Source organism: Physeter macrocephalus, chromosome 3, assembly GCF_002837175.3.
Source record: "Physeter macrocephalus isolate SW-GA chromosome 3, ASM283717v5, whole genome shotgun sequence".
Classification (NCBI taxonomy): Eukaryota; Metazoa; Chordata; class Mammalia; order Artiodactyla; family Physeteridae; genus Physeter; species Physeter macrocephalus.
Genome location: NC_041216.1, coordinates 13,721,508 through 13,744,855, shown reverse-complemented (window position 1 = coordinate 13,744,855; position 23,348 = coordinate 13,721,508). Strand labels below are relative to the sequence as shown.

The following is a 23,348-nucleotide window of genomic DNA, read 5'->3' as shown; positions in this document are numbered from 1 at the left end:
TGGGGGGATCCCTAGGCAGGCGGCAGGGCCAGGGATCTGTGGGACCGCTGATACCCCAACCGCGGGGTCTACGGACCTCGCTCCTCCCCGGACAGGGCGGGACGGGGAAGTCCCGCCCCGCAGCCCGAGTCCTGGGCGGCCCCGAGGGCTGTGTCCGCCTCCTTCCTGCCACCGGGAACCTGGGCAGGGAGGGCGACCCTGGGCCGGGAGAGCGGGTCCGAGCCCAGAAGAGAAAGAGGGGCAGAGGCTGGCGGGTCATGCCCTGGTCGCCACGCGCCGCTTTCTTCTGGGACCTGGTCCTGGGCGTATTGGGCACCCTCGCCTTCCTGATCGACCTGGGCGCCGACCTGTGGACCGCGAGCCAGTATGTGCTTAGCGGTCGCTACCTGTGGGCCGCGCTAGTGCTGGCGCTGTTGGGCCTCGCCTCAGTCGCGCTGCAGCTCTTCAGCTGGGTCTGGCTGCGCGCCGACATCTCCAGCGGGCACGCGCCGAAGCCCCCAGGCCTCTGCCTGGCGCTGTTGCATGTCCTGCAGCTGGGCTACCTACACAGGTGAGCGCCCTGCCCTCCGGGAGAGGGAGGGGGAACGGAAGTCAACGTCACCTCCTGCAGCTGGGCTGGTAGCACAGGCGAGAGCCCTGACCCCGCGACGGGGGCGGAGAGGAGAGGACTGAGACCCCGGAGAGGAAACTAAGTCCCTTGTAGTTCAGCGGGCGCCTCTCCCTACAGGTGAGCTCCTGATCACTGATGAGAGAGAAATCCGGCTTGCAGCCCTCAGAGCTCGTGAACGGTGCCCTTCCTGGCACAGCTGAAGAAACTGAGGCCCAGAGAGGGAAGGGAGGCGCATGACTTGGAGTCGGACCCTTTGGGATCCAATCCTGGCTTTACCATCCGTATGGCTTTATTCCTGCCTTTCTCTGAGTCTCAGTTTCCTCCTCTGTTAAAGGAGGTAATGATCTAGAGATAGGTGTGGCTGGCAGGCCTGTGGTGAAGGGGCAGAGGGGGACGTGCCCCAACAGTGTCTGGTGGCAACAGACCTCCCGTTGCTCTTAGCTGTGGGTGGAGCCTCGGGCAAGTCACTTGACCCCTCTGGGTCTCAGTTTACGCATTGTTCCAGAGGCTCACAGTGTAAGGATTAAATGGAATGAGACCTGTAAATTGCCCTGGTGCAGAGTAAGCAGGCAGCAAGTGTCAGCTAGCTTCATGATCAGCTGGGTCACCCTGGAGTTTCAGCAGCCCTGACCCCCAGAGCAGCGCTTGTTCCCTCATGGCCAGTGCTTCCCACCCTGCCTTTCCCAGTTGTATTCTCCCTGAACACTTGCTCCCCACCCCACCCCCTCACTCCCAGACGAAGCAAGAGGGCAGAGATGGGGTCTGACTCATCCATGTCCCTGGAGCCATGTAGGGCTGGGCTCAGGCGGGGGGCCCTCTAGAGATGGGGAGACTGAAACGAAGGGGTCAGAGTCATGTGATGAAGTCAGGACATGATGTGATCTGGGTTGGGATGGGATGGACGGAGCCAGGATCTGCTCTTGAATCCATGTTTACAGATTCTCTCCAGATCTTGCCTTGAGTCTCCAGGAGTGGGTGAGAGGAGCTTTGAATGTTGCAGTTTTGCCTGAGGGACTGTCCAGGCATCAATAACACCTTGGGTGAACACGAAGGGGCACAGTTATTACAGTCCTGGCAGCCCGCAATGAACCCTGAGTTTATAATTACATCATGTATCTTCTGTTTCTGCTGAGCATGAGTCAGACAGACTGTACTGAGCTTTGGTTGAGAAAACGGGGTCTCTGTTCCTGCCTGTGACTAGGCTGAGGCCTCTGCCAGGGCACTGGGGGACCCCCACCCCCACAACTCGGGCCTGCTCCCTGAGTGTGTTGTCAAGTTCTTCCAGGGGAAGTGACAGTAAACGTCTGATGAATGAATTTGCAATGAGTGAATGGCCTCACCTCCCAATAGCCAACTGAGATCAGTTCTGGGCGGGGGGAGATCTTGGTGCATCCTCCAATCCCCCCTCATGCCAGTGGATCACTCAGGCCTGTCCGTCCAACCTCTGGACTCTCTTAACTCTGCCCCGTCTCTTCCCATCACTCTGGGCAGGCCTCTTAAATGGATCCCTGGGTGCTCTTTCTGGAGCACAGTAGGACCTGTCTTGCCTGTGCTCAGAGGCTCTCAATGGCTCCCTTCCCCACAGGATCCTAAGAAATTCTTACACTTGCTAAAATTTGAGAATGATCACTTTAGGCAATTTCCTAGTACACCTTTCAAATTCAAACAGCTTTGGGTCCAAATCCTGTTTCCACTGCTCATTTGCTCTTTGGTCCTGTTTCCCCATCTGTAAAATGGGGATATTGTAAAGGAGTAAATGGGACAAGGTTTGTGATGAGCTTGGTATGGTGGCTACCGCAGAAGTAATAGCTGTTGTATTTATCCCCACTTCACAGATGAAGAAACAAGTTCAGTGAGGTAAGTCGCTTGCCCAAGGCCTTATAGCATGTATGTGACGAGCTAGGGTTTGAGCCTGTCTGCATCCACTCGATGGGTAGGGAAGGAGGAATGCCACAGGATGCTAACTGGGCCCCTTGGGGCATCGTGTATACTGCCTAGGTGCGTGCAGGGGCTGCGGCAGGGGCTGCTGGTGTGGCGGCAGGAGGTGCCCTCCCAGTTCGACTTGGCCTATGCCGACTTCCTCTCCCTGGACATCAGCATGCTGCGGCTCTTTGAGACCTTCCTGGAGATGACACCGCAGCTCACACTGGTGCTGGCCATCATGCTGCAGAGCGGCGGCGCCGAGTACTACCAGTGTGAGTGTCAGGCCCTCGGCCAGCCCCCCTTTTACGCCTTGGGAAAGCTGCCCACAAATGTCAGAAAGGTTTTCACTCTTTTATAAAGGCTGCTTAGAAAATAGGAGAATGTCCTTTAGTCAGGCAGGTCTGTGTTCAAATCCAAAGTTATGCTCTAGCCTTGAGTTTGGACAAAGGACTCCACCTCTCTGAGCTATCAGTTTGTTCTCATCTGGACAAATAAAGAGATGTATTAAATGATCCTACCTCATAAGGTTAATGAAAGCTTTAAGTGAATTGATGCCTATAAAGCCTTGTGGCTAGTGCATAATAAATCTTAAGTGTAATTTTTACTTTTTTTGTTTTGTTTTGTTTTTGTTTTTGTTTTTTTTTTTGTGGTACGCGGACCTCTCACTGTTGTGGCCTCTCCCGTTGCGGAGCACAGGCTCCGGACGTGCAGGCTCAGCGGCCATGGCTCACGGGCCCAGCCGCTCCGCAGCATGTGAGATCTTCCCGGACTGGGGCACGAACCCGCGTCCCCTGCATCGGCAGGCGGATTCTCAACCACTGCGCCACCAGGGAAGCCTCTAATTTTTACTATTTTGAAGATAACAGATGAAGTGTGTAGGGTGCCTGATGCCCAATAAGCAATTTGTTGATCAATAGATAAATTATTGAGCGCCTTTGTACATGCAGAGTACCTTTGTTTTGATCGAGCACCTTTGTGCCTGTCCCTGTGTTAGGAACACCACGGTGAATAAGGAGATGGACACAGCCCCTGGCCTGCCAGGACCGTAAACTGTAAAGCAGGTAGTTATAGTAAAGCATGTGGAGTGATCTGAAAAGGAAGAGGCAGATGGCCTCATAAAACACTGGAGAGGTTTGTGCAAAAAGAAGCTTTGGGAGGGCTTTTAGGGGAGTTGCCCAAGGTCACAGGCCAGCTGGCAGCCAAGTTAGGACTCCAGCTCACATCTGATTCAGGGTCTAGGCTTCCCCTTCCCCTTCTCAGCCCTCGCACACCTGCTGCTGTACCAGGCACAGCCTCCCAAGGAGCCAGCCCCAGCTCTGCCGCCATGCTCTGCGGGACTTGGAGATCCCCTCTCTGGCCTCAGTTTCCACAGCTGTACAAGCTGGGGAGTTGGACTCAGTCTCCAAGGGCCCTCTCAGTTTGCTAATCTGAGTCTGCAGTATTAATTGAAAAACAAAACAAAAACCAAAAAACAGTAATGGCAGCCATCACGATTGAGTGCCTGCTATTAGCCAGCACTGAGGAAAGTGCTTTATTGTCATGATCGCTCACATTCATAGCACCTCTAGTTTGGTGCTATATTTATCTCCATTTTACACAAGAGGAAAGAGATGCTGAAAGGTGAAGCGATTTGCCCTGGGATACACAGCACTCATTGTGCACGTACCATCGGGCCTCTGTCTGTGAGTCCTGCATCCACAGATTCAGAGGGCTGACTCTGTTACGCCATTTTATATTAGGGACTTGAGCATCCGTGGATTTGGGGAACCAATCCCCTGTGGATACTGAGGGATGACTGTTTTTTGTTTGTCTCTTTGAAGGCAGTGGGTGTCTAGGACCAGGGCTAAATGGGGACAGTCTACACTGTGTGTATGGAGGGAGTGGGGATGGGGGATTGAGGGAAGAGACAGGTTTTCCCAACTTTAGTTTAGCAAACATGTATTCAGCTGCTGTTTTATGCCAGCTACTGGGGGATCCCTGGGGAGCAGAATCTGTTTCCTACCCTGAAGGAGCTCAGAGATAAGGAAATAATTACTGTGTGATAAGACTCCAGACAGGAGTGGGGTGCTATAGGAGCTGCACAGCGGAGTGGGGTGGGGTGGGGTCAGGATGGGTGACTACAGGGGATAATGAAGCCAGAACTTGCAGGGTAAGGAGGAGTAGGCCAGGGGAAACAGGGCGTGGGTCTACCTAATACCAAGGGCACAGCTTGTCAAGTCAGAGAATGCGGCATGCTGGCAAACTGGAGGAACATCAGCCCTGCCGAGACCCTGAGTGTGGGGTAGTTAGAAAGGCCACAGATCTGAGTCCAGGCTGGGAGTGGGTTCCTGACCCATAGCAGATTCCCAGCGAACATATGTTGACTGAATGGGATAGGAAGGGGGCGGGGAGGAAGCAGTCGAGGGATGCTTCCAGCCCTCGTTGGAGGGCCTGGTGCTTCTAGTCCAGGATGGGCAACTAGGAGGTGGGATGGGATCCCCACTGTACACTTCGAGTCTTGGAAAATCAAAACCCGGGCCCAGTCTGAGGGTGGAGGGGAGTAGAGACTGTTCCATCCATATAACAGGGACATCCCTTTTGGCCCCAGAAGGCAGCTTCAGCTAGAGGCCTGTCGCCACCCCATGGGATTTCCTGCTTCCCTTTCTGAGACTAAGAAGGGGGAACTGGACTGCTGATTTTCAGATCCAAGAAAGGCGTGGGCTCTTCCGGGAAAGGAAGGGTTACAGGGCCCTAGAAGATGCTCAGGGTGTGGCCAAGGCCCAGGGGTGCCAGATGCTGGGTGACAGGGGTGCCCATGAGAGTGTATAAGTCACACACCTTTTCGTCTGTGAAAAATATAACCATGGTAGCACCTGAAAAGGAAAGGTTTGTGGTGAAGCGCAGACTCCATATGGATCCTAGCTCCGTTTGGGGTTGTGTGAACTTACTGTTCTCCAGCTGTAGTTTTCCCTTCAACAAATTGTGGGCCGAAATACCCACTTCAGCGTGGCTACGAGGCCTCCGCAGTACCCGTGGCCTCTGGGGAGTGCCTGCAGGCTGCCCGCAGGGCTCACCTGTCTCCTCTTCCTCTTCGTAGGGGTCAGCATCTGCACGTCCTTTGTGGGTATCTCGTGGGCACTGCTTGACTACCACCGGGCCCTGCGCACCTGCCTCCCCTCCAAGCCCCTCCTGGGGCTGGGTGCCTCCGTGATCTACTTCCTGTGGAACCTGCTGCTGCTGTGGCCCCGAGTCCTGGTCGTGGCCCTGTTCTCAGCCCTCTTCCCCCGCTATGTGGCCCTGCACTTCTTGGGCCTGTGGCTGGTGCTGCTGTTCTGGGTCTGGCTTCAGGGCACGGACTTTATGCCAGATCCCTGCTCCGAGTGGCTGTACCGGGCGACGGTGGCCACCATCCTTTATTTCTCCTGGTTCAACGTGGCTGAGGGCCGAACCCGAGGCCGTGCTACCATCCACCTGGCGTTCCTCCTGAATGACAGTCTTCTGCTGGTGGTCGCCTGGGCGACTCAGAGCGCCTGCCTGCCCAGCGGGCACCTGCTTCAGAGGCTGCTGCCTGCGGCCGGCGCCTGCTTCCTCCTGGGGCTGGCTCTGCGGCTGGTCTACTACCGCTGGCTGCACCCCAGCTGCCGCTGGGAGCCTGACCAGGTGGACGGGACCTGGGCTCTGCGCTCCCTCGAGGGGCGTCAGCTGCCTCAGAACAGGCGCATGGCCCATTTGGCTAAGAACTTTTTCCCCAAGGGTAGGGATGAGGCTGCTTTGCCATGGAAGGGAGAGGTGAATGGTGTCCTTTGAGGCAGGGTCAGACCCAGCCAGGGGACTGAAGGCCAGATGGAATCAGTCGGTAGAATGTAGAAGATAAGCTGCTTATGCTGCTATGGGCCTTGATTCACTCAATGAGCACTTGATGCCTGATCTGTGCCAGGCGCTGGAGACCAGAGTTGAGTAAGACAGAGGCCTGCCCTCAAGGATGAGAACAAGATGGGAAGGGCTGGGCCCTGGAGGGTCAAGGCCCCCAATTATGTATGAAACACTTTGGGAGGAAAGAAGGGACCCCCTCTTCCCTTCCCCCCAAACAAGTATAACCCCAAAGCATCCCAGTGTTGGTATTTTTACCTCCCTGGCTACCTCTAAAATAATTGGTGGGGCTGCTGTCCCACCCTTGGTTCCCCTATCCTGGGCTGGAAGGCCCCAGGACCTCCAGGATGTGTTCTCTGGAATTCTTCCTCCCCTGCCCCACCCCAGTCATTCAATTCATTCAGCAAATGTTTACCGAGGGCCTTTTATGTGCCAGAAGCATCATTCTAGCCTTGGCAGATCAGCTGCCATTCCAGCTTCATCCCTTACCCTCTCCAGCTACTCCAGAGCAGGCTCTCAGGCTGGAAGGCAGGGATGGCTGACTCCCTGTCAGCCCCTCCAAGGCTTTAGTGCAGCTGGCCCGGCCTCTGCCCCTGCTCTCAAGGGGTGACCTTTCAATCAAGTGCCTTGTGAACCTGTGGTCTGGGCCATGGCTCAGGCCGTTGAGTATGTTTTTGTGCTTCAGGCAGTGTACTTTCTACCTCAGCCTGTGTGGGTGGAAGAGGTGTGTGTATCTGCGTCTCTGTAAGTGAGAGACACGTGTGTTGTCTTTGTTGAACAGTATTATTAGATTATTATTAAAACCTCATGAAATCCCCTAGCCTAGTTGTGTCATTAAATCCACCGCCAAGTTCAAAGCTGCCTGGAAAAAAGAGGTCAGGGATGCAAAGTCCTCCTCTCAAAGTCAGTAAAGGCCCTGGGACCAGAGAAGAGGGCTGGCTTAGGCAAGACTTCTTAACCTTGTTTTCTAAGCATCAGGAGCTGGTGAGCCAGTGTGGTGTTGACCGCTCAGGTGGGCATCAGAACCCAGATCTGGGCTGGCTCTAGTGTGTGCTCTTAGCCGGCTCTGCTGCTGGGCCTGGCAGGAGTAGGTACACCTTTGGTATCAGGAAGTGAATACGCGAGCGCAGGTGAAGAAAGGTCTTTTTGCTGGGAGGTCACTGGGAGCGATGCAGTGATGACAGGGGATGTGGATGTGGGCAGTGGTGTTGGGGAGGTCTGCGGTTTGGAGAAACAAGGAGCAGGGAAAGGGCACTGGAGACGGAAGGAAAGGTTCATCACCACTGGGACGGGATCCAGGAGAGTCTGGTATTCATTCATTCATCTAGTGGAGACACAGTAAACAGAATAAGTGAAAGAATGTATCCGATAGCGTTAAGTGCTAAAAGAAAAATAAGGTAGGGAGAGTGCGTGTGTGTTGTAGGTGGGAGTTACAATTTTATATAGAATGGCCGGGAAGGCCTCCCTGAGAAACTGATATACCACCCTAAAGGAGGTGAGGATGACAGCCACGCAGATGTGCTTTATTCCAGACACCAAGTCAGCAGTGACTGGATGAAGGAGGGCTCGTAGCAGTTATACTGGCCTGGAGCCAAGGCTGACACAGAGATGAAGGTTGGGAGCAGGGAGGAACTCTGGGAAGATGACGCTGGTGCTTTTTACATACACAGAATGGTAGAGGTAGAAAGGATCTCCAGGATCACTTAGTCCAATGATTTTCAGACTTCTGAATTTCATGAACCAGTATAATGGCCAACATGGTTGCCAAGTTAATTTTAATGAAAAAGGGCAGTAAAAACTACCACCATCTATTATCTTATGAAAGGACATATAACCTCAGAAAAAGGATCACTTTTTTTAATTGACTGTAAACACACATTTGCACACACACAAAAGTGAAATCATTATTTTTCTCAACTCATAGGGAATATCAAGGGTTGAGACCTCAGAGAGCAGCCTTGGCCTTTATAAATCCCTGGGCTTACTGTCCAACCTAGCCTCAAACATAGCTTCTAAGGGGTTCACTAAAACAAATACTTGCTCTCAACTATACTTCAATTAAAAAAAAAACAAAACGAAACTTGCTACATTTACTTTTCTCTACTTCTTCCTGTCATATGAGAAGACTAGGCTCTGGGGAGATGCCATACATGCCCAAACAGATGATGCAGTGTAGTGTCTTAGGCTATTTCCCCTGAGAAAATCCAAAAAGATGTTTAATTTTTTGGCTAAGCTCTCATCTGTATTCTCTAGATGAAATCGTCAAATGAGGGTAACAGATATGTAATTTAAAAAGCTGTGGAATTTAGTGGTCATTTCATTTGTAAATAAAGTTTACAGAATCAAGAATTTAAAAAAGATGACAGTGGTTACTTGTAATTAGAAATTTCCTTTGAAGATTTCCATTTTTTTTTTTTTTTTATGTCAAGAAACTTGTTTTTGAAGAATAAAAAAGCTCTTGATTTACTCATTTTAACCTGCCACCGGAAAGGCTCTTGAGAAACGTGATGTTATACTTATTGGAGGGGGAGATGGAGATGTTTACTCTTTGGGCTTAAAAACTAATAACACTCTGATACCTGTACTTCTGACCGATTAACAAGTTTGCTTCAACTATATTGTGGCTCAAAATGTGCATCTTCTGATGAAAAGATTTAATGCCTCAGAATACAAGGCAACCCCCTCTTTTCTGGGGGGAATTAATTTTGGGAAAAATACATCTTATAGTCTGACATGTATGGTACTTGGAAGCTAGAACCCAATTCTAATCTCCATTGGAATAAAAGGCAAAAGGATTCCTGACTGTTTTCCAGACCAATGAACAGACTCAAATCTAAAGAAATGAAAGGAGAAAAAGTAGTTGATGTAACATGAAAACAAGCCAAATCAAACAGTTTGATATCAATTTGTCAGTTTTATTGCTTTTGCATTTTAAGCTCAGCACAGCAAGGTATTGATTTTTTTAATAATTAAATTTCAGCACATTTGACAGCAAATGAAATCTCTTGGCGTTCCAGTCCCAAACTTTGAAAAGTGATGTATTTTAGAAACAACTAAGAAATAAACTTTCCCTTGAAAGTTATTTTAAAATATTTAGTTTATTTTCTCATTTATTTATACCAAATGGTTAGTTTTGTTTGTTTCTTTTGGTGAAATTAATGACTCAATTACTGAAAGGGTGCCATCTTTCTAATGAGCTCTTCTGATTTTTTTTTTTTTTTTTTTTTTTAGCTCTTCTGATTTTTTATGAAGCCCTACTTAGAAGCCTACTCAGCTGGGCAGCTGGGCTGATCCCACTCAGAAAAGACACAGGAGCAAACCATATAGAAAATAAAAACTTTATTTTTTCAAGTTTATAAGATAGTTCCCATTACATATAACATTATGGTCAAGGACTCTACAGCCACAAATGCCCGCAGTCACATAAATATATCTAATCAGTGCCTTTTCCTGCTAAATGAGGCATCTGAAGTCCAGAGGGTCATGTTTTGAGTAGAAGTCGTCCTTAATGGGATGGCTCCCATCAGTGCATTAGGAACTAGCCAAGTAACCTTGCTTGCTAGAGCTGTCTGACTCAGAGGAGAGGAAGGGACAGAGGGCCTGCTGATCAGAGGTGGGACAGAACTAGATTTTCTCTCGTGGTTTAAGATATTTCAAAATCTCAGAATTCAGATTTGGCCTCTACAGGGTATTTGTATTTGGGGAATTCCAACTTATGGATGAAAAAGGAAGCCAATTTAGTGGTAAGAAACAGAAGCCTGCTTAAGAGGGGGTCCTAACTGCCCCCTTCCTGCAGGAGCGAGGAGAGGAAGGCCCCAAGCCCACCAGCCCTTGGCTTAGACCATCGCTCTCCCAGGAAGAGGGAGAGCGTGGCTCCGCCCCTCGACCCCTCTCCCCCACGGTTCAGTGGCACTGACACCCATTGAAGGTAGTGAACATCTAGAAGCTCCATATACTGCAGCTGGACTTTGCCAATCAGATTCTGCTTGGAGCTTTAACGCGAACAAGTTTGTGTAAACTGCGAACAAGCTGTGGCACAAGTCTCCTGGGACACTAGCTTTGCTCCCCCAACTTGCAGAAGACAGGAATACCCCAAACCAAATAAAAGCCCAAGTAGGCATCTAAATCTGGAGCAGGCATCCACTCTCCTGGACACCACCAGCTGCCCCAGGGGCACCGGACAGGGTGATGCTAAGGCACAGTCAGTTTTACATTCGAAAGTAAAGCCACCTCTTAAACCCAGGAAACAGCTGACAACTCGATTCCCTACTAGACGGCCTAGCTCTCACCACGAAATGTGCAGACCCATCTTACAGAACCCACGGTGCCCAGCTGGGAAAAGGACTCATCATGTGGCTTATTCCATGGGGACTCTTTCTAGTCAAGAGGGCTTCCCCCTTGACAGAAGGACCCACAGCATCCTTACGACCTCAGCCTCCAAGAACTCGTGGTGCTGCCTACTTATTTTCCTCTCCAGACCTCTGTGCTGGGGAAGAGAAAAACACAGGGTCCAAGAAGAGAACTGGGTTCCCTGAACAATTCATTTTGGCGAAGAGGAGCCAGGAAGCTCCATTTTCTGTCTACACCCTCTAAACAACCAGAAAAGAGCAAAGGCGGCACTGCTCAGAGAGCTTCTTCACCTCTCTTAGCCAATTTCAAGTTCCTTTTGCAAAGACCTAAGCCGTGCAGTCAGAGCAGGAGGGAAAAGGCCATAGAAAAAGGAGTCCAAGTCATATTGTAGGAATAAAGAGCTTCTCCCAGCGGGCAGGGAGAGGGAATTGTGTGTGTGCAGACCTGTGTGCACGACGTGGGTACCGCTCTGCAGCCTGAAGCACAGCACCAACAGGGTGGCCTATGTCCAGGGCAAGAAACCAACAGCTCTACTGCCAGTACAGGGAGGGCTTGGGGCCTGGAAGTACAGACCCACCCTAGAGCATTCTAAGATAAATTACCAAGCAAGGCAGAGCAGCATCTGGGCAACTATGCTGAACTCAGACCAAGAAGGTCCGCCTCAGACTTTGTATTTCCCGTCCAAAGGAAACAGGCCAAAGAGGCAGCTAAGTAATGAGCATTGACTTGAGCTCCTCTCCAAAAACATCTTCTCTAAAACTGAGTCATGAAGCACTTTCTCAATCAGTTCTGAGGGAATGTGTGTATACCAGCCTTTCTCTGGGTGATCTGGCTTTGGAAGGAATCTGACCCCTTTGTGCTGCAACATCTCTGAAAATGGATACGCAGAATCTCTGAGTAGAAGCATTTATAGCTGGGGTTGGTCAAGGATGCCTCCTACTAAGGACCCAGACTGCACCTCTCTGAGGTGCTTATAAAATCACCTTTCTGTGCAACCTGGAAGAGGCCGAACTTCCTCAGCTCTACGGAAGTTTATTCTGCCTGAGCAGATGCCCAGGCCAGTCTTGGAGGGATGGGGCATCCACAAACACAGCTGGACTGAAGGCTGCGACCAGTGCCTGGGCACCCACCGATCCTCCCAGAAGTCAGGTTGAGAGATGTTCCTGCATGTTTCAGGAATGGAGTAGGGGGTCTACAACCTCCTTTAAATCAGGAAAGTGTTTCTGGCCTTCTGGTTTCCCATTTGAGAAGGGGATTTGAGAAGCGGGAAGGGTATTCCATGGGAAAACTGGGTTGTGATCATGGCAATCTGTTCTTCAGTTTCAGGCTGAGATCTGGGTAAATATATGTCCAGAACACCTTTCACAGGGCTTAAAGGATTCAAAGAAAGTCAAATCCCTTCGTAGTTTTGGCCAAAATGTGATTATGAACCTCTTCTCAGACTTGATTTGACTACTTGGGTCCAAAGCCTGGGGACTGGCCAGAGCTGCATGGGGGTGGACATGAGGTACAGAGGGCAGGAAAGGGCCAAGAGCACAGCACTGATGACTAAGAGGGGCGAGGGCGCTGTAGAGGTGAGCATGTGTTGGGGGAAGGGTGCTTCTCTGCAGGAGGAAAAGGTGGAATCTTCTTGTTTCAAGAGCCAAAGAAGTGGAAATTCCTAAGAAGCCTTAGTTCTTCTCTCCAGTTTGGAGGTAAGCCCCTTGGGACATACTCTTTGACTAAGAGTCAAGCTGAAGGCTTACAGTTTACTGTCTAAGAGGAGTTTCTAGGGTTGTGCCATTTGGTGAAAGGGGAGAGGGACTGGAAAGGGGACTAAGGCTTCTAGGATGGGAAACAGCAAAGTCTAAAGTTAAGTGTCCCATGCCTCACAGTTCAGCCAACCAGGAGATGGAGGAGCAGGAAGGAACCCACCCTAGAGAGCAGACCACTGGAGCAGCTGAGGAGGTGCTACTGTCACAGAGAGGTATCTCAGATATTTCAGTTACGAGTTTCCAAGGAAACTTTACACACCCCTTTCTTGCTAGAAAGAGGGGGGGAACCTGCTTCAGAGACCAGACCCTTATCTATAAAAATAACATATACATTCACTGGGAATATGTTCTACAGCTAAGGAGATTACAAAGACTGCAAGAGATGTTATTATAAACGTCTGCTGCATTTATCCTATCACCACAAGTTAATGGCAGTTCTCAATCTGGTCACGGACGCAGAGTGCAACTCTGCCCCAAGAATTTCCTTTTCTTTTTCTTCATTTATTTTGAAACAAAATAAAACAAAACAAAACCCAGAAGAATTAAAAGCACTGTAGCTGCGGTGAGTCTATTGTTCTCTCAATCCAACTGTCTTCCACTCCTATGCGAGGATGAACATGGGGCTGCAGCTCACTCTGAGCAAAAATAAGCTTCATCTCTTGCAGCTGTTGGTTTTGATTGTGTTCTCGCCAGCATTCCATGGAGAAAGAGTTCCCAGTTGGTTCCGGTCTCTAGCTCCTTTCAGGAGTGAAAAGGAGCTCACGGGGAAGGCTCTTCATTCCAGTTCTTAGAGAAAATCAAGCTCCAAAGCCTGGTGGAGGGACACCAGGTCTCCGTGGTTTGTGATCCTCCAGAAGGGCATGTTGTGCTGGAAGGGGGAGGAGGGAGAGGAACTGGTTAACCCAACTTCTTTTGGGAGCTTATATTTACCCACACCCCTTCCTCCACAGACCTCTCCCCAAAGTACTTGGTAACCCTCCTTACTCCTGCCCACCTCATAAGACTGTCATACGGATCAAGTAAGTCATGTGTATAGGGACATATGTATACTATAAGACACTTACAGATGTGAGAGATTTTTATTAGGTTTCAGTGGTAACTCTGCTTTTATGAGACAGACTTGTTCTAGCTACTATGTACGATCCTCAGGATCAAATAAAATGACCCACGTAAGAAATCAGTATTAATATAGTATTACATTTTCTTATGGATAGTCTATTTTCTATAAGGTTCAGAGCTGCAAAGGCCAAATCTTGTCCATGACCAAGATGAAGAACATAGAGATCTAGAAAATAATCATCCCACTATATTATGTGATCAGAGTTATGTCCAGAATACTGTGTGCCATTCTGGAAGCCATATTTTTAAAGAAGGGCTTTGAAAAACATGAGTGTTGGAAACCATGTTCTATAAAGCTGACGGAAATTAGCTTTACTGATCGTTTTGTTCAGACGGGTTGCAAGTTACCTGGAGTACTGGAAGTCCTAGAACATGTGTAGCTCAGTGCTTTTTCAAGCCTGCTGCTCACACATAATAGTTAAAAGACCTTGAACATACTCAAGAGGAAGCAGACTTGTTATGTTGTGCTCAGAAGTGCCAGATTAGGACCAGGATACAAAACAGAAATTTTAGTTCAATGGAAGGAGGGACATCCTAAGAGCCTGGATGACCCCACAGTGGAACAGGATACCTGGGAAGCAGTCTCCTCACCCTTAGGTATATTCAAGCAAGGACTAGAAAGCCTTCTGTCACAGAGGGTGCAGAAAAGATCCCTCAGAGGGAAGAGACTGAGATCTAAGGCATTTTCCAATGGGTGTACTCTGTGGCAGATGACCAGAAGCATCCGCTTAGAGACACAAAGTCCGATAATGACTTGAGTTGTTCTTCTATCTCCCCCACTCCCTTCTTCTTCAGACCAAGAAGCACTGATGTCTACATCCACTAGTGTCTTCCCCAGAGGGCAACAAGCACTTTAGAATTAAAACTTTGGAGATAACACATTAAAAAAAAAAAAAAAGTCCTTGAATTGCTACATAAAGTGGCAAATGAAAACATAATGAGGTAATAATGCCACTGATTACCGATCTCACAGTTCATTAACAGCTGCTGAAGGTTTGTGTTTTAACTAGATGGAGAAAATCAGGACAGATGGTTCTAGTTGGCAACCCACTGCCTTCAAGTCTAAGAAATAGAGTTGCTGGAAGAAAATTGGGGTAGAGAGGGAAAGAACTTCTGTAGGTCCATTTAGCAGATGAAGAGTCTCAAAAAGGATAAGTAAATTGTCTAAAGTCACACAGCTAGTAAATGGATGAGATGTGAACTGTCTGATTTTAGACTCCATAGCCCAGACTTTTAAAATCTACTGTTTCCTGTGTTAAAAAGGGATGACCTGGAGTTGGGACCTGAACAGCAAGGAGGTTAACATCAGAATAATCTTTCCAGGGCTCAGGAGCAGGAAGGACTTTCTCTAAACAACTCCCAATTCATCGCACTGGTTTTTTGAGACTCTGAAGCCTGGAAAAGTCTGAATGATTGGCCTTTAGTAGTAAAGTCTCACGCTCTTGAGAAAGCATTGACCTCTAAGACAAAGATGGAAGATGGAGCCCACGTCAGGTTTAATGATGGGCGTCCTTGTAGCAGGGCTCAAAGATTTTAGGGCTTCCCTGGTGGCGCAGTGGTTGAGAGTCCGCCTGCCGATGCAGGGGACACGGGTTTGTGCCCCGGTCCGGGAAGATCCCACATGCCGCGGAGCGGCTAGGCCCATGAGCCATGGCGGCTGAGCCTGTGTGTCCGGAGCCTGTGCTCCGCAACGGGAGAGGCCACAGCAGTGAGAGGCCCGCGTACCGCAAAAAACAAAAAAAACAAAGATTTTTAAGATTTTAGAGTGGCAGGGAGGAGAGAGAAGGGGAGGATCTAACAACTTACAGGGAAAACTGCATGGGGAAAAAAATGACCCTCTTTCTTTTTTTAAAAAGAAAAATGGGAGAGGAATAGGAGGAAGGGAAAACACTGTAAACGCACAACAGATTACTACAATTTCTGAGTTTTACCATTATTCTAATTGCTCAATGTATTCCCATATAGACTATTTACTTTGCCACGGTTACCTGTTTGGCTGCGATTTCTTCATCTCGTCCATCTCCAATCACTACGTATGTGACTTTCTTTCCAAACCTTGACACAATTCTCTCGAAGCAGCTCTCCTTACCTGATGAGAAAAAGAAATTTCCTATTAGGACATTCCTCCCTTTCTTTTTTTCAATACCAAAGAAAAGGGTTGCTGCTAGGTTCACCTGCCTGTGCTTAGACAGAATCAGGGCAGCCCGTGTGGTCTGCTTGGTGGGGAGCAGGGGTGGTAGCTAGAGATCCAACAGGCCCTCTGCCCAAAGAATGTGAAATTGTGCCATTCACACAAGACTTTTTAGGCACTGCGCTCTCTAGGTTCTTATTTTAACTTTCACACTGGGGGTGAAGTACCTAAGATCTTAGTGTGAGATGTTTCTATAAACACAGTATGAGAGCTGTGCACACTCCCTCCCTCTTCCACAGCTCCTGTACTTTACAGCATACAAAGCAGTTTCAAAGTGTTTCTTCACTTAATTATCAAAATAATCCGGTGAGATGTGTCCCATCCCCTATTCTGATAGATGGAAATGGACCCAAAGGAATAGTGACTTGCCCCAGATCACAAACAAGCTAGTAGCTAGACTCTGAGCCTCTGACTCCAGAGTCTAGGCTCTGGTCATTGTGTCATGACGAAAGGACGATTTTTGAGGGGAAACCGTTAGTGTAAGAAAAAGAAGTGAAAGTCCCCGATTTCCGGTTAGTAATTAGGAAAAAACAGCCATTTCCTTCCAACTCTACATTTCCCAGAAACAGTCCTAGTCCTGGGCCTTATGTCTTTCAGGAGGGGAGGAGTCTCAGAGTACCAATGAATATGGCAGCAATATTTGTCACATCTGGAATTTCCTATTATATTGTGTAACTGCAACTGAGATCCTGTATCAATGACATTAACCTTGGGAAATGGGTGATTTAAATCCACTGCAGACAGCTCTTAGAAACATGGTGATGTATCAAAATTCAAATCCTACCTGGAACCAACACCTAAACATGCACACATAATACTGCTGTGGCAAAGACACTGTACTTGCATAAGTAAATAAAAAGAAAATTATTTCTCTTGCTCTTCCTTCACCATCTCTTATGCTTTATTTTCCTGCTTCTGCCACCTTCTTCAGTTAAGCAAGGTGCTAACTCTGCTTCCTTTTTATATCCTGCTCCATTAACTTTCTCATCCTATCTTCTTGCCAGATTCAGTGACTGCACCAGGGTTCCTGTGTGAATAAGAAAAAGGTGCCTCTTCCTCAAGGCACTTGAATGCCATCTGCTGGAAAACTGTTGTAATAAATATATAAATATAGACATACACAAATCTAAGATGACTACATCATAACTGACAAGAATCTTTACACCCATACTCAGAAGTCCTGATTGGTACATCTATGCAGCTGCAAGTCTATGACATGCCTAGCCCAGCTGGCACCTCAAACCTGGACCAGACACTAGTCCACTTGGGGCTTCAGTCTCCCACTCTTAAATACAAGGCTTGGCTTAGGTGCACTTAGGTCCCTTTCAGTGCTACCATTTTATAATAGCATTGTCACACCTTATGTTCATATCAAGCATTCAATCCATGTTTGCTAAGTAAATACATTTTAATTTCACAAATGATTAAGGGGATGGCTCTACTCTATGCCTTGAGCTCCAATTTAAACATTAAATAATTCAACTAATAATGAGTTCTTAACATGTTCTTATTAAGTGTTAAAGAGTTATTTGTCTAATTCCATTCCAACTATTAGGTCCTTACCTAAGCCAACCTGTGCTAGACCCACAGTCTAATTTATGATTTATAGAAAAAACTTTTAAGTCGGTAGGATTTTAGAAATTTCCCCCTAAGACCCAACAAAGGGAATGTCTCATATTTAGAAGACAGGGACATAGAGATGTTTTCATTGTCCTGGCCTACAATGATCAAGGAAGAAATACAATTAGGAATGTTTCCTCTAAAAGGATTAAGAGTGAGTTATAACAGCTCAGGGTAAAGAAATAGCCATATGAAAAAATAATTCCAATACAGTTGGTAAATACACTGCTTCCATTTTATACTTTCAAAACAATCCTAGAGATGAGCTTTCCTGTTCAGGAGGCTAAAACCAATGACTAGTCAGCTTACCAAATGTCAAGTGATAGAAGCTGTAACTGCAAGACCAACCAAGCCTTCGGAGAAGATTAGGTTCTTGGGTTTCCTCTATCAGAAAGACTTCTGGGCTTCCCTGGTGGCACAGTGGTTAAGAATACGCCTGCCTATGCAGGGGACACAGGTTCCAGCCCTTGTCCGGGAAGATCCCACATGCCGCAGAGCAACTAAGCCTGTGCGCCACAACTACTGAGCCTGTGTTCTAGAGCCCGTGTGCCACAACTACTAAAGCCCGTGAGCCACAACTACTGAGCCCATGAGCCACAACTACTAAAGCCCGCGCGCCTAGAGCCCATGCTCCGCAACAAAGAGTAGCCCTCACTCGCTGCAACTAGAGAAAGCCTGCGTGCAGCAACGAAGACCCAACGCAGCCAAAAATAAATAATTAATAAATTTTAAAAAAGAAAGAAAAGAAAGACTTCTGACATTTTCAGAAATGATTTTGAGAATTCTCTTAAATGTCCAGATCACAGAGTGTCCATTAAGAGAACTGCAATTCTGAAACCATTTCAGAGGAACCGAACAAACATTTCCTCTCCCTGCTCTCATCTCATAGTCCTGTAAAGGAAAGCCTCAAGCTTCTCACTGTGGTTACCATGGCTCCAGGTACCACTGTAGCTCTGCTAATTAGCTCTGGACCAAATGAGAAAATCACCAAATAAGCACACTTACTGTCAGAAGGAATAAAATCATGTCCATTAGTTTGATGAGCCTCTGAGTGCCAGGATGCAGTATCAAGCACCACAGAATCTACCTTTCAGGTGTGGGGAGGTTAGCGAGTGCTCTGAGTTCTTACAAAATGCATAGTAAAGCAGGGGCAGCAGTAACAAAATCTGAAGGGGGGTTACAGATGTATCTCCCCCATCAAAGCCCTTGTAAATGAAATAATTCAACCATACAAAAAAGAACAGTAAAAAATAAATGCCTGGGCTTCCCTGGTGGCGCAGTGGTTAAGAATCCACCTGCCAATGCAGGGACACGGGTTCCATCCCTGGTCTGGGAAGATCCCACATGCCGCGGAGCAACTAAGCCCATGTGCCACAACTACCGAACCTGCGCTCTAGAGCCCGTGAGCCACAACTACTGAACCCGTGCACCTAGAACCCATGCTCTGCAACAAGAGAAGCCATCGCAATGAGAAGCCCGCACACGGCAATGAAGAGTAGCCCCCGCTCGCTGCAACTAGAGAAAAGCCCTCACGCAGCAATGAAGACCCAACGCAGCCATAAATAAATAAATATTTAAAAAAATAAAAAATAAAATAAATGCCTATATAGCTACCACCAACCCAGCTTTATCAAATCTTAACACTTTAGAGTTGCTTTAGATAAAAAAATATAAAGGGGCTTCCCTGGTGGCACAGTGGTTGAGAGTCCGCCTGCCGATGCAGGGGACATTGGTTCGTGCCCTGGTCCGGGAAGATCCGCCCACGTGCCGCAAAAAAAAAAAAAAAAAAAAAAAAAAAAAAAAAAAAAAAATATATATATATATATATATATATATATAAATGAGATCGTACAGAATTATCTGAAGTTTTCTATTTACCCCTACTTGATGACATTCTTTCTCCTCCTTTCTCTCCCTGAGTGTGTATCCATATACAATGTATGGCTATTATTGTGAACATTTTTTACCTTTATATAAATTATATACCGTACATACTATTTGTAATGTGTTTTTTGTGTTCAGCATTGTTTTTAATACTAATCCTTAGGGATATATGTAGTTTTAGTTCATTCACTTTTTTTTTTTTATAATTCATTTATTTTTAGCTGCATTGGGTCTTCGTTGCTGCGCGTGGGCTTTCTCTAGTTGCGGTGAGCAGGGGCTACTCTTCGGTGCGGTGCATGGGCTTCTCATCGTGGTGGCTTCTCTTGTTGTGGAGCATGGGCTCTAGATGCGCGGGCTTCAGTCGTTGTGGCGCACGGGCTTAGCTGCTCCGCGGCATGTGGGATCTTCCCAGACCAGGGCTCGATCCCATGTCCCCTGCGTTGGCAGGCGGATTCTTACCACTGCGCCACCAGGGAAGCCCCAGTTCATTCACTTTTAGCTGCTATACAGTATTCCATTGTTTGACTATTCTATTTTCTGTTCATAGACAGGTTCATGTGCTGTTTCTAATTATTTTCTACTATGAACAAGGCTGTATCAAAAAAAAAATCCTCGCACATATCTCCTTGTGAAAATGAGAATAAACTCAAGGGAAGGAGCTGGCATATTTCAAGCTTTGCAGGTCACATGATCTCTGTTGCAATTATTCAACTCTGCTACTGTAGTGTGAAGCAGCTATGGAAATGATTAGACATGGCTCTGTTTCAATAAAACTTTCCAAAAACAGGTAGTGGGCAGAATTTGGTACGTGGGTTATAGTCTGAGACCCCTGCTCTCGAGTATAAATATCTAAAAGTAGAATTGCTTGGTCATAGGGTTATGCACATCTCAAACGTTACTAAACATTGACAAACTGTTTTCCAAAAAGTTATATCCATTTTCAATCCCACTAGCAGAGTAAGTTCTCATTTCCTTGACAAAGTTTGGCACTGTCAGACTTAAATTTTTGTCAATCTAATAGACGAGAAAGGCATCACATTTTAATTTGCATTTCCTTAATTTGCAGATCCTTAATTGGTGAGGTTAAAAAACTTTTCATATATGTTTACTAACAATTTGGGTTACCTTTTCTGCAAATTGGCTGCTCCAAGGTTTGTGCCTACTTTTAAAATTTATGTTGTCTGTTGCCTATTGATCTACAGGAGTTCTTTATAGATTCTGTATACTAATCAACAAGTAAATGTATTGCAAGTATCTTCTCCCAGTCTGTGTTCTGTCTTGTCACTTTATGTCATCTTTCACTGTATATAAAATTAAAAGCTTCACACAATCAAAATGATTTTTTTCTGTTTTTTTTTTTTTTAAGTACTATTTTTGGGGTCGCTTAAATGAGATCCCTCCCTACCTTAAGGTCATACAGATACTCTTCTATTTTCTCTTCTAAAAATTAACGTTTTGCATTTCATGGTAAATTTTTTATCAACCTGGAATTTATTTTTGCAAATAGCATAAAGAAGGAATACAGAATCTGCTTTTCTCCCCCGTATGGATAACCCAATTATCCGAGCACCACTGACTGAAGGTAAGTTCCATGAGGACAGAGGATTTTGTCACTGCTATGTTCTGAGTGCCTTGGCAATGCCTGACATTTTTTAATCTAGTAGATAACTACAGCTTATCTTCAAATGAGGACTGTCTCCTTGGCTGCAATAGGGAAGTAGGAACTGTAGGCACAGACTAAAGGGTCTGGAGGGGTAAGGAGATAGTCGTCATAGTCCTCTTTCCCCGGGCCATGTACAGCATATAAGATTAGAGTGACACATTCGGCTGCCTTCTCAGCCAAACAAGTTGGTTTTATATAAATCTGGTGCCAATTCATTAATCAATTCAGCAAATATTTATCGAGTACTTACTATTTCATGTACTTAGAACTGAATACATTTTTAGGGGATAAAAAATATCTGCACATACACAGTCTCATTTGATTTTCAAAACCTCTCTGGTAGTTTTTCATCTTATATGAGAAAACTGAGGCTCAGGAGATATAGTAATTTCCCCAAAAGCTAATAAGTGGGGGAGTTAGGACTCTATCCTAGTCCTTAGTTTTTTGTTTTTGTTTTTCCTTTTCAAAAAAGTATGGTAAAAAAACACATAACATAAAATTTACCATCCTAACCATTTAAAAATATACGTTTCAATAATATTAAGTATACTCACACTGTTGTGCAATAATTCTCCATAACTTTTCATCTTACAAAACTGAAATTCTATACCCATTAAGCAACAACTCCCTATTTCCCCTCTCCCCAAGCTCGTCTTAACCACCATTCTATTTTCTGTTTCTATGAATCTGACTACTCTAGGTACCTTATACATGAGTGGAAACATACAGTATTTGTCTTTCTGTGATTGGCTTACTTCACTTAGCATAATGTCTTCAAGGTTCACACATGTAGTAAGCATATGACAGGATTTCCTTCCTTTTTAAGGTTGACTAATATCCCACTGTATGTATATACCACATTTTGTTTATTTATTCATTTGATGGACGGTTGGGTTGCTTCCACCTCTTGGCTACTATGAATAATGCTGCTATGAACATAGGTGTGCAAATATTTCTTTGAGATCTGCTTTGGATTCTTTTGGATATATACCCAGCAGTGGGATTGCTGGATCACGTGATAGTTCTAATTTTTGAGGAACCGCCATACCGTTTTCCACAGCAGCTGCACCATTGTACAATCCCACCAGAAGTGCACAAGGGTTCCAAATTCTCCACATCCTTGCCAACACTTGTTATTATTATTATTTTTTTATAGCAGCTATCCTAACGTGTGAGGGATTTAACCATTTTAAAGTGTATATCATAGTCCTTGATTTTTAATCCAGTGCTTTTTTGATTATACTACATTACAGTGCACTCTCTGTGAAAGAGGAATTTGAAATGAGGCATAGTGGATTTCTAAACTAGATATTATGTTCTTTCAAATATTATAAAAGAAAAGAGCATGATAAATTTTAAGTCCGACAGACCTGGATTCGAATCCTGTTTATGTAACTTACTAGCTGTAAAGTCTTGAGCAAACTACATAACTGATAAACCTGAACTGCCCCATCAGTAATGTCAGGAGAAGAATGCTGTGAGGATTATAGATATATGTATATATAAAGTATCTAACTGAGGAACTGGTAAATAATAAGCACATCCTAAGTAGCAAGTATTATTGTAAGGCTAGTGACAAGAAACAGAATTGAACCCGTACCAATTTTGGTAGCACTGTAGATGTTTTCAATAGGAAATATTTCTCCTAGCCCATAGAGGAGAACCTTGGCCAGAGCTGGAACCAGTTGGGTTGTAGTGATCAGAACATTCACACAATTCTTTCTGGAAGGGAGAAAGAGGGAAAAGAAAAGAAAAAGGTGAAATCAAACCAAACTGCGAACAAGAATTCAAATGGATCTTCTCTGTAGGACCTACTTGTGAAAAATTAACCTCAAAGTGCCTGGGGCATGGTATCTGTTCAGTGCCAATGTTCACTTTTTGCTCTAATTATCTCAGGTTTATTTATTTTCCCAATTAAAGGACAGAGATTTCTGTGGTGGACACAGAGCAGCAACTTGATTCTTGCCTCACTTCCTTCTGACCATTCTAGCTCACCGCACTGTTAGCAAACCCCACCAACCACGGCACTGATACCACACTCCAGAAAACACAATGAGGCTTTCAGTGACAGTGCCATTTCATCTGAATGAGATATGACTGAAGTGCTTGCTCTCTGCTCATCACACAATGGCAACATAAATTTCAGAAGACATATTATTTTCACAAGTCCTTTACCTTCACAGATATCCACCCCTTGGTGTCAGTTTTACTGTTTAGTAGGCTGTGAACCTGGAATTCTTGCTTTGAGGGAGGGACGAATAAGGGTAGGTTATTTATTTCCCATTCTAAGCATCAAGCTCAAATTCCCTTAATCTGCTTCATGTACCCTTTTCCTTCTCTTTTTTCAAGTTATTTATTTTTGGCTGCATTGGGTCTTTGTTGCCG

General features: G+C 46.2%; 2 protein-coding genes across 9 annotated transcripts in view; one reads left to right on the top strand and one right to left on the bottom strand.

Moving 5' to 3' along the window:
* Nucleotides 1–166: 166 nt before the first annotated feature.
* Nucleotides 167–8,527, top strand: XKR8 (XK related 8). Its single transcript, XM_007120339.2, has 3 exons — nucleotides 167–550; nucleotides 2,609–2,805; nucleotides 5,610–8,527. Exons 1-3 carry the CDS (start codon nucleotides 258–260, stop codon nucleotides 6,317–6,319), a joined length of 1,200 nt encoding a protein of 399 aa, XP_007120401.1. The 5' UTR covers nucleotides 167–257; the 3' UTR covers nucleotides 6,320–8,527.
* A 1,037-nt stretch (nucleotides 8,528–9,564) lies between these two features.
* The window catches only part of EYA3 (EYA transcriptional coactivator and phosphatase 3), a 104,291-nt gene continuing 90,507 nt past the window's right edge, over nucleotides 9,565–23,348 (bottom strand). For 7 of the 8 annotated variants that reach the window (XM_024125242.3, XM_028487424.2, XM_024125239.3 and 4 more), the window contains 3 exons: nucleotides 22,564–22,685; nucleotides 15,594–15,694; nucleotides 9,568–13,354 (listed from right to left, as the gene is read on the bottom strand). In XM_024125242.3, coding sequence (XP_023981010.1) covers nucleotides 13,274–13,354; nucleotides 15,594–15,694; nucleotides 22,564–22,685 — 304 coding nt within the window. In that variant the 3' untranslated portion in view covers nucleotides 9,568–13,273. Of the gene's footprint in view, nucleotides 13,355–15,593; nucleotides 15,695–22,563; nucleotides 22,686–23,348 lie in introns of all 8 variants that reach the window. The other variant, XM_007120338.4, reaches the window with a different exon arrangement.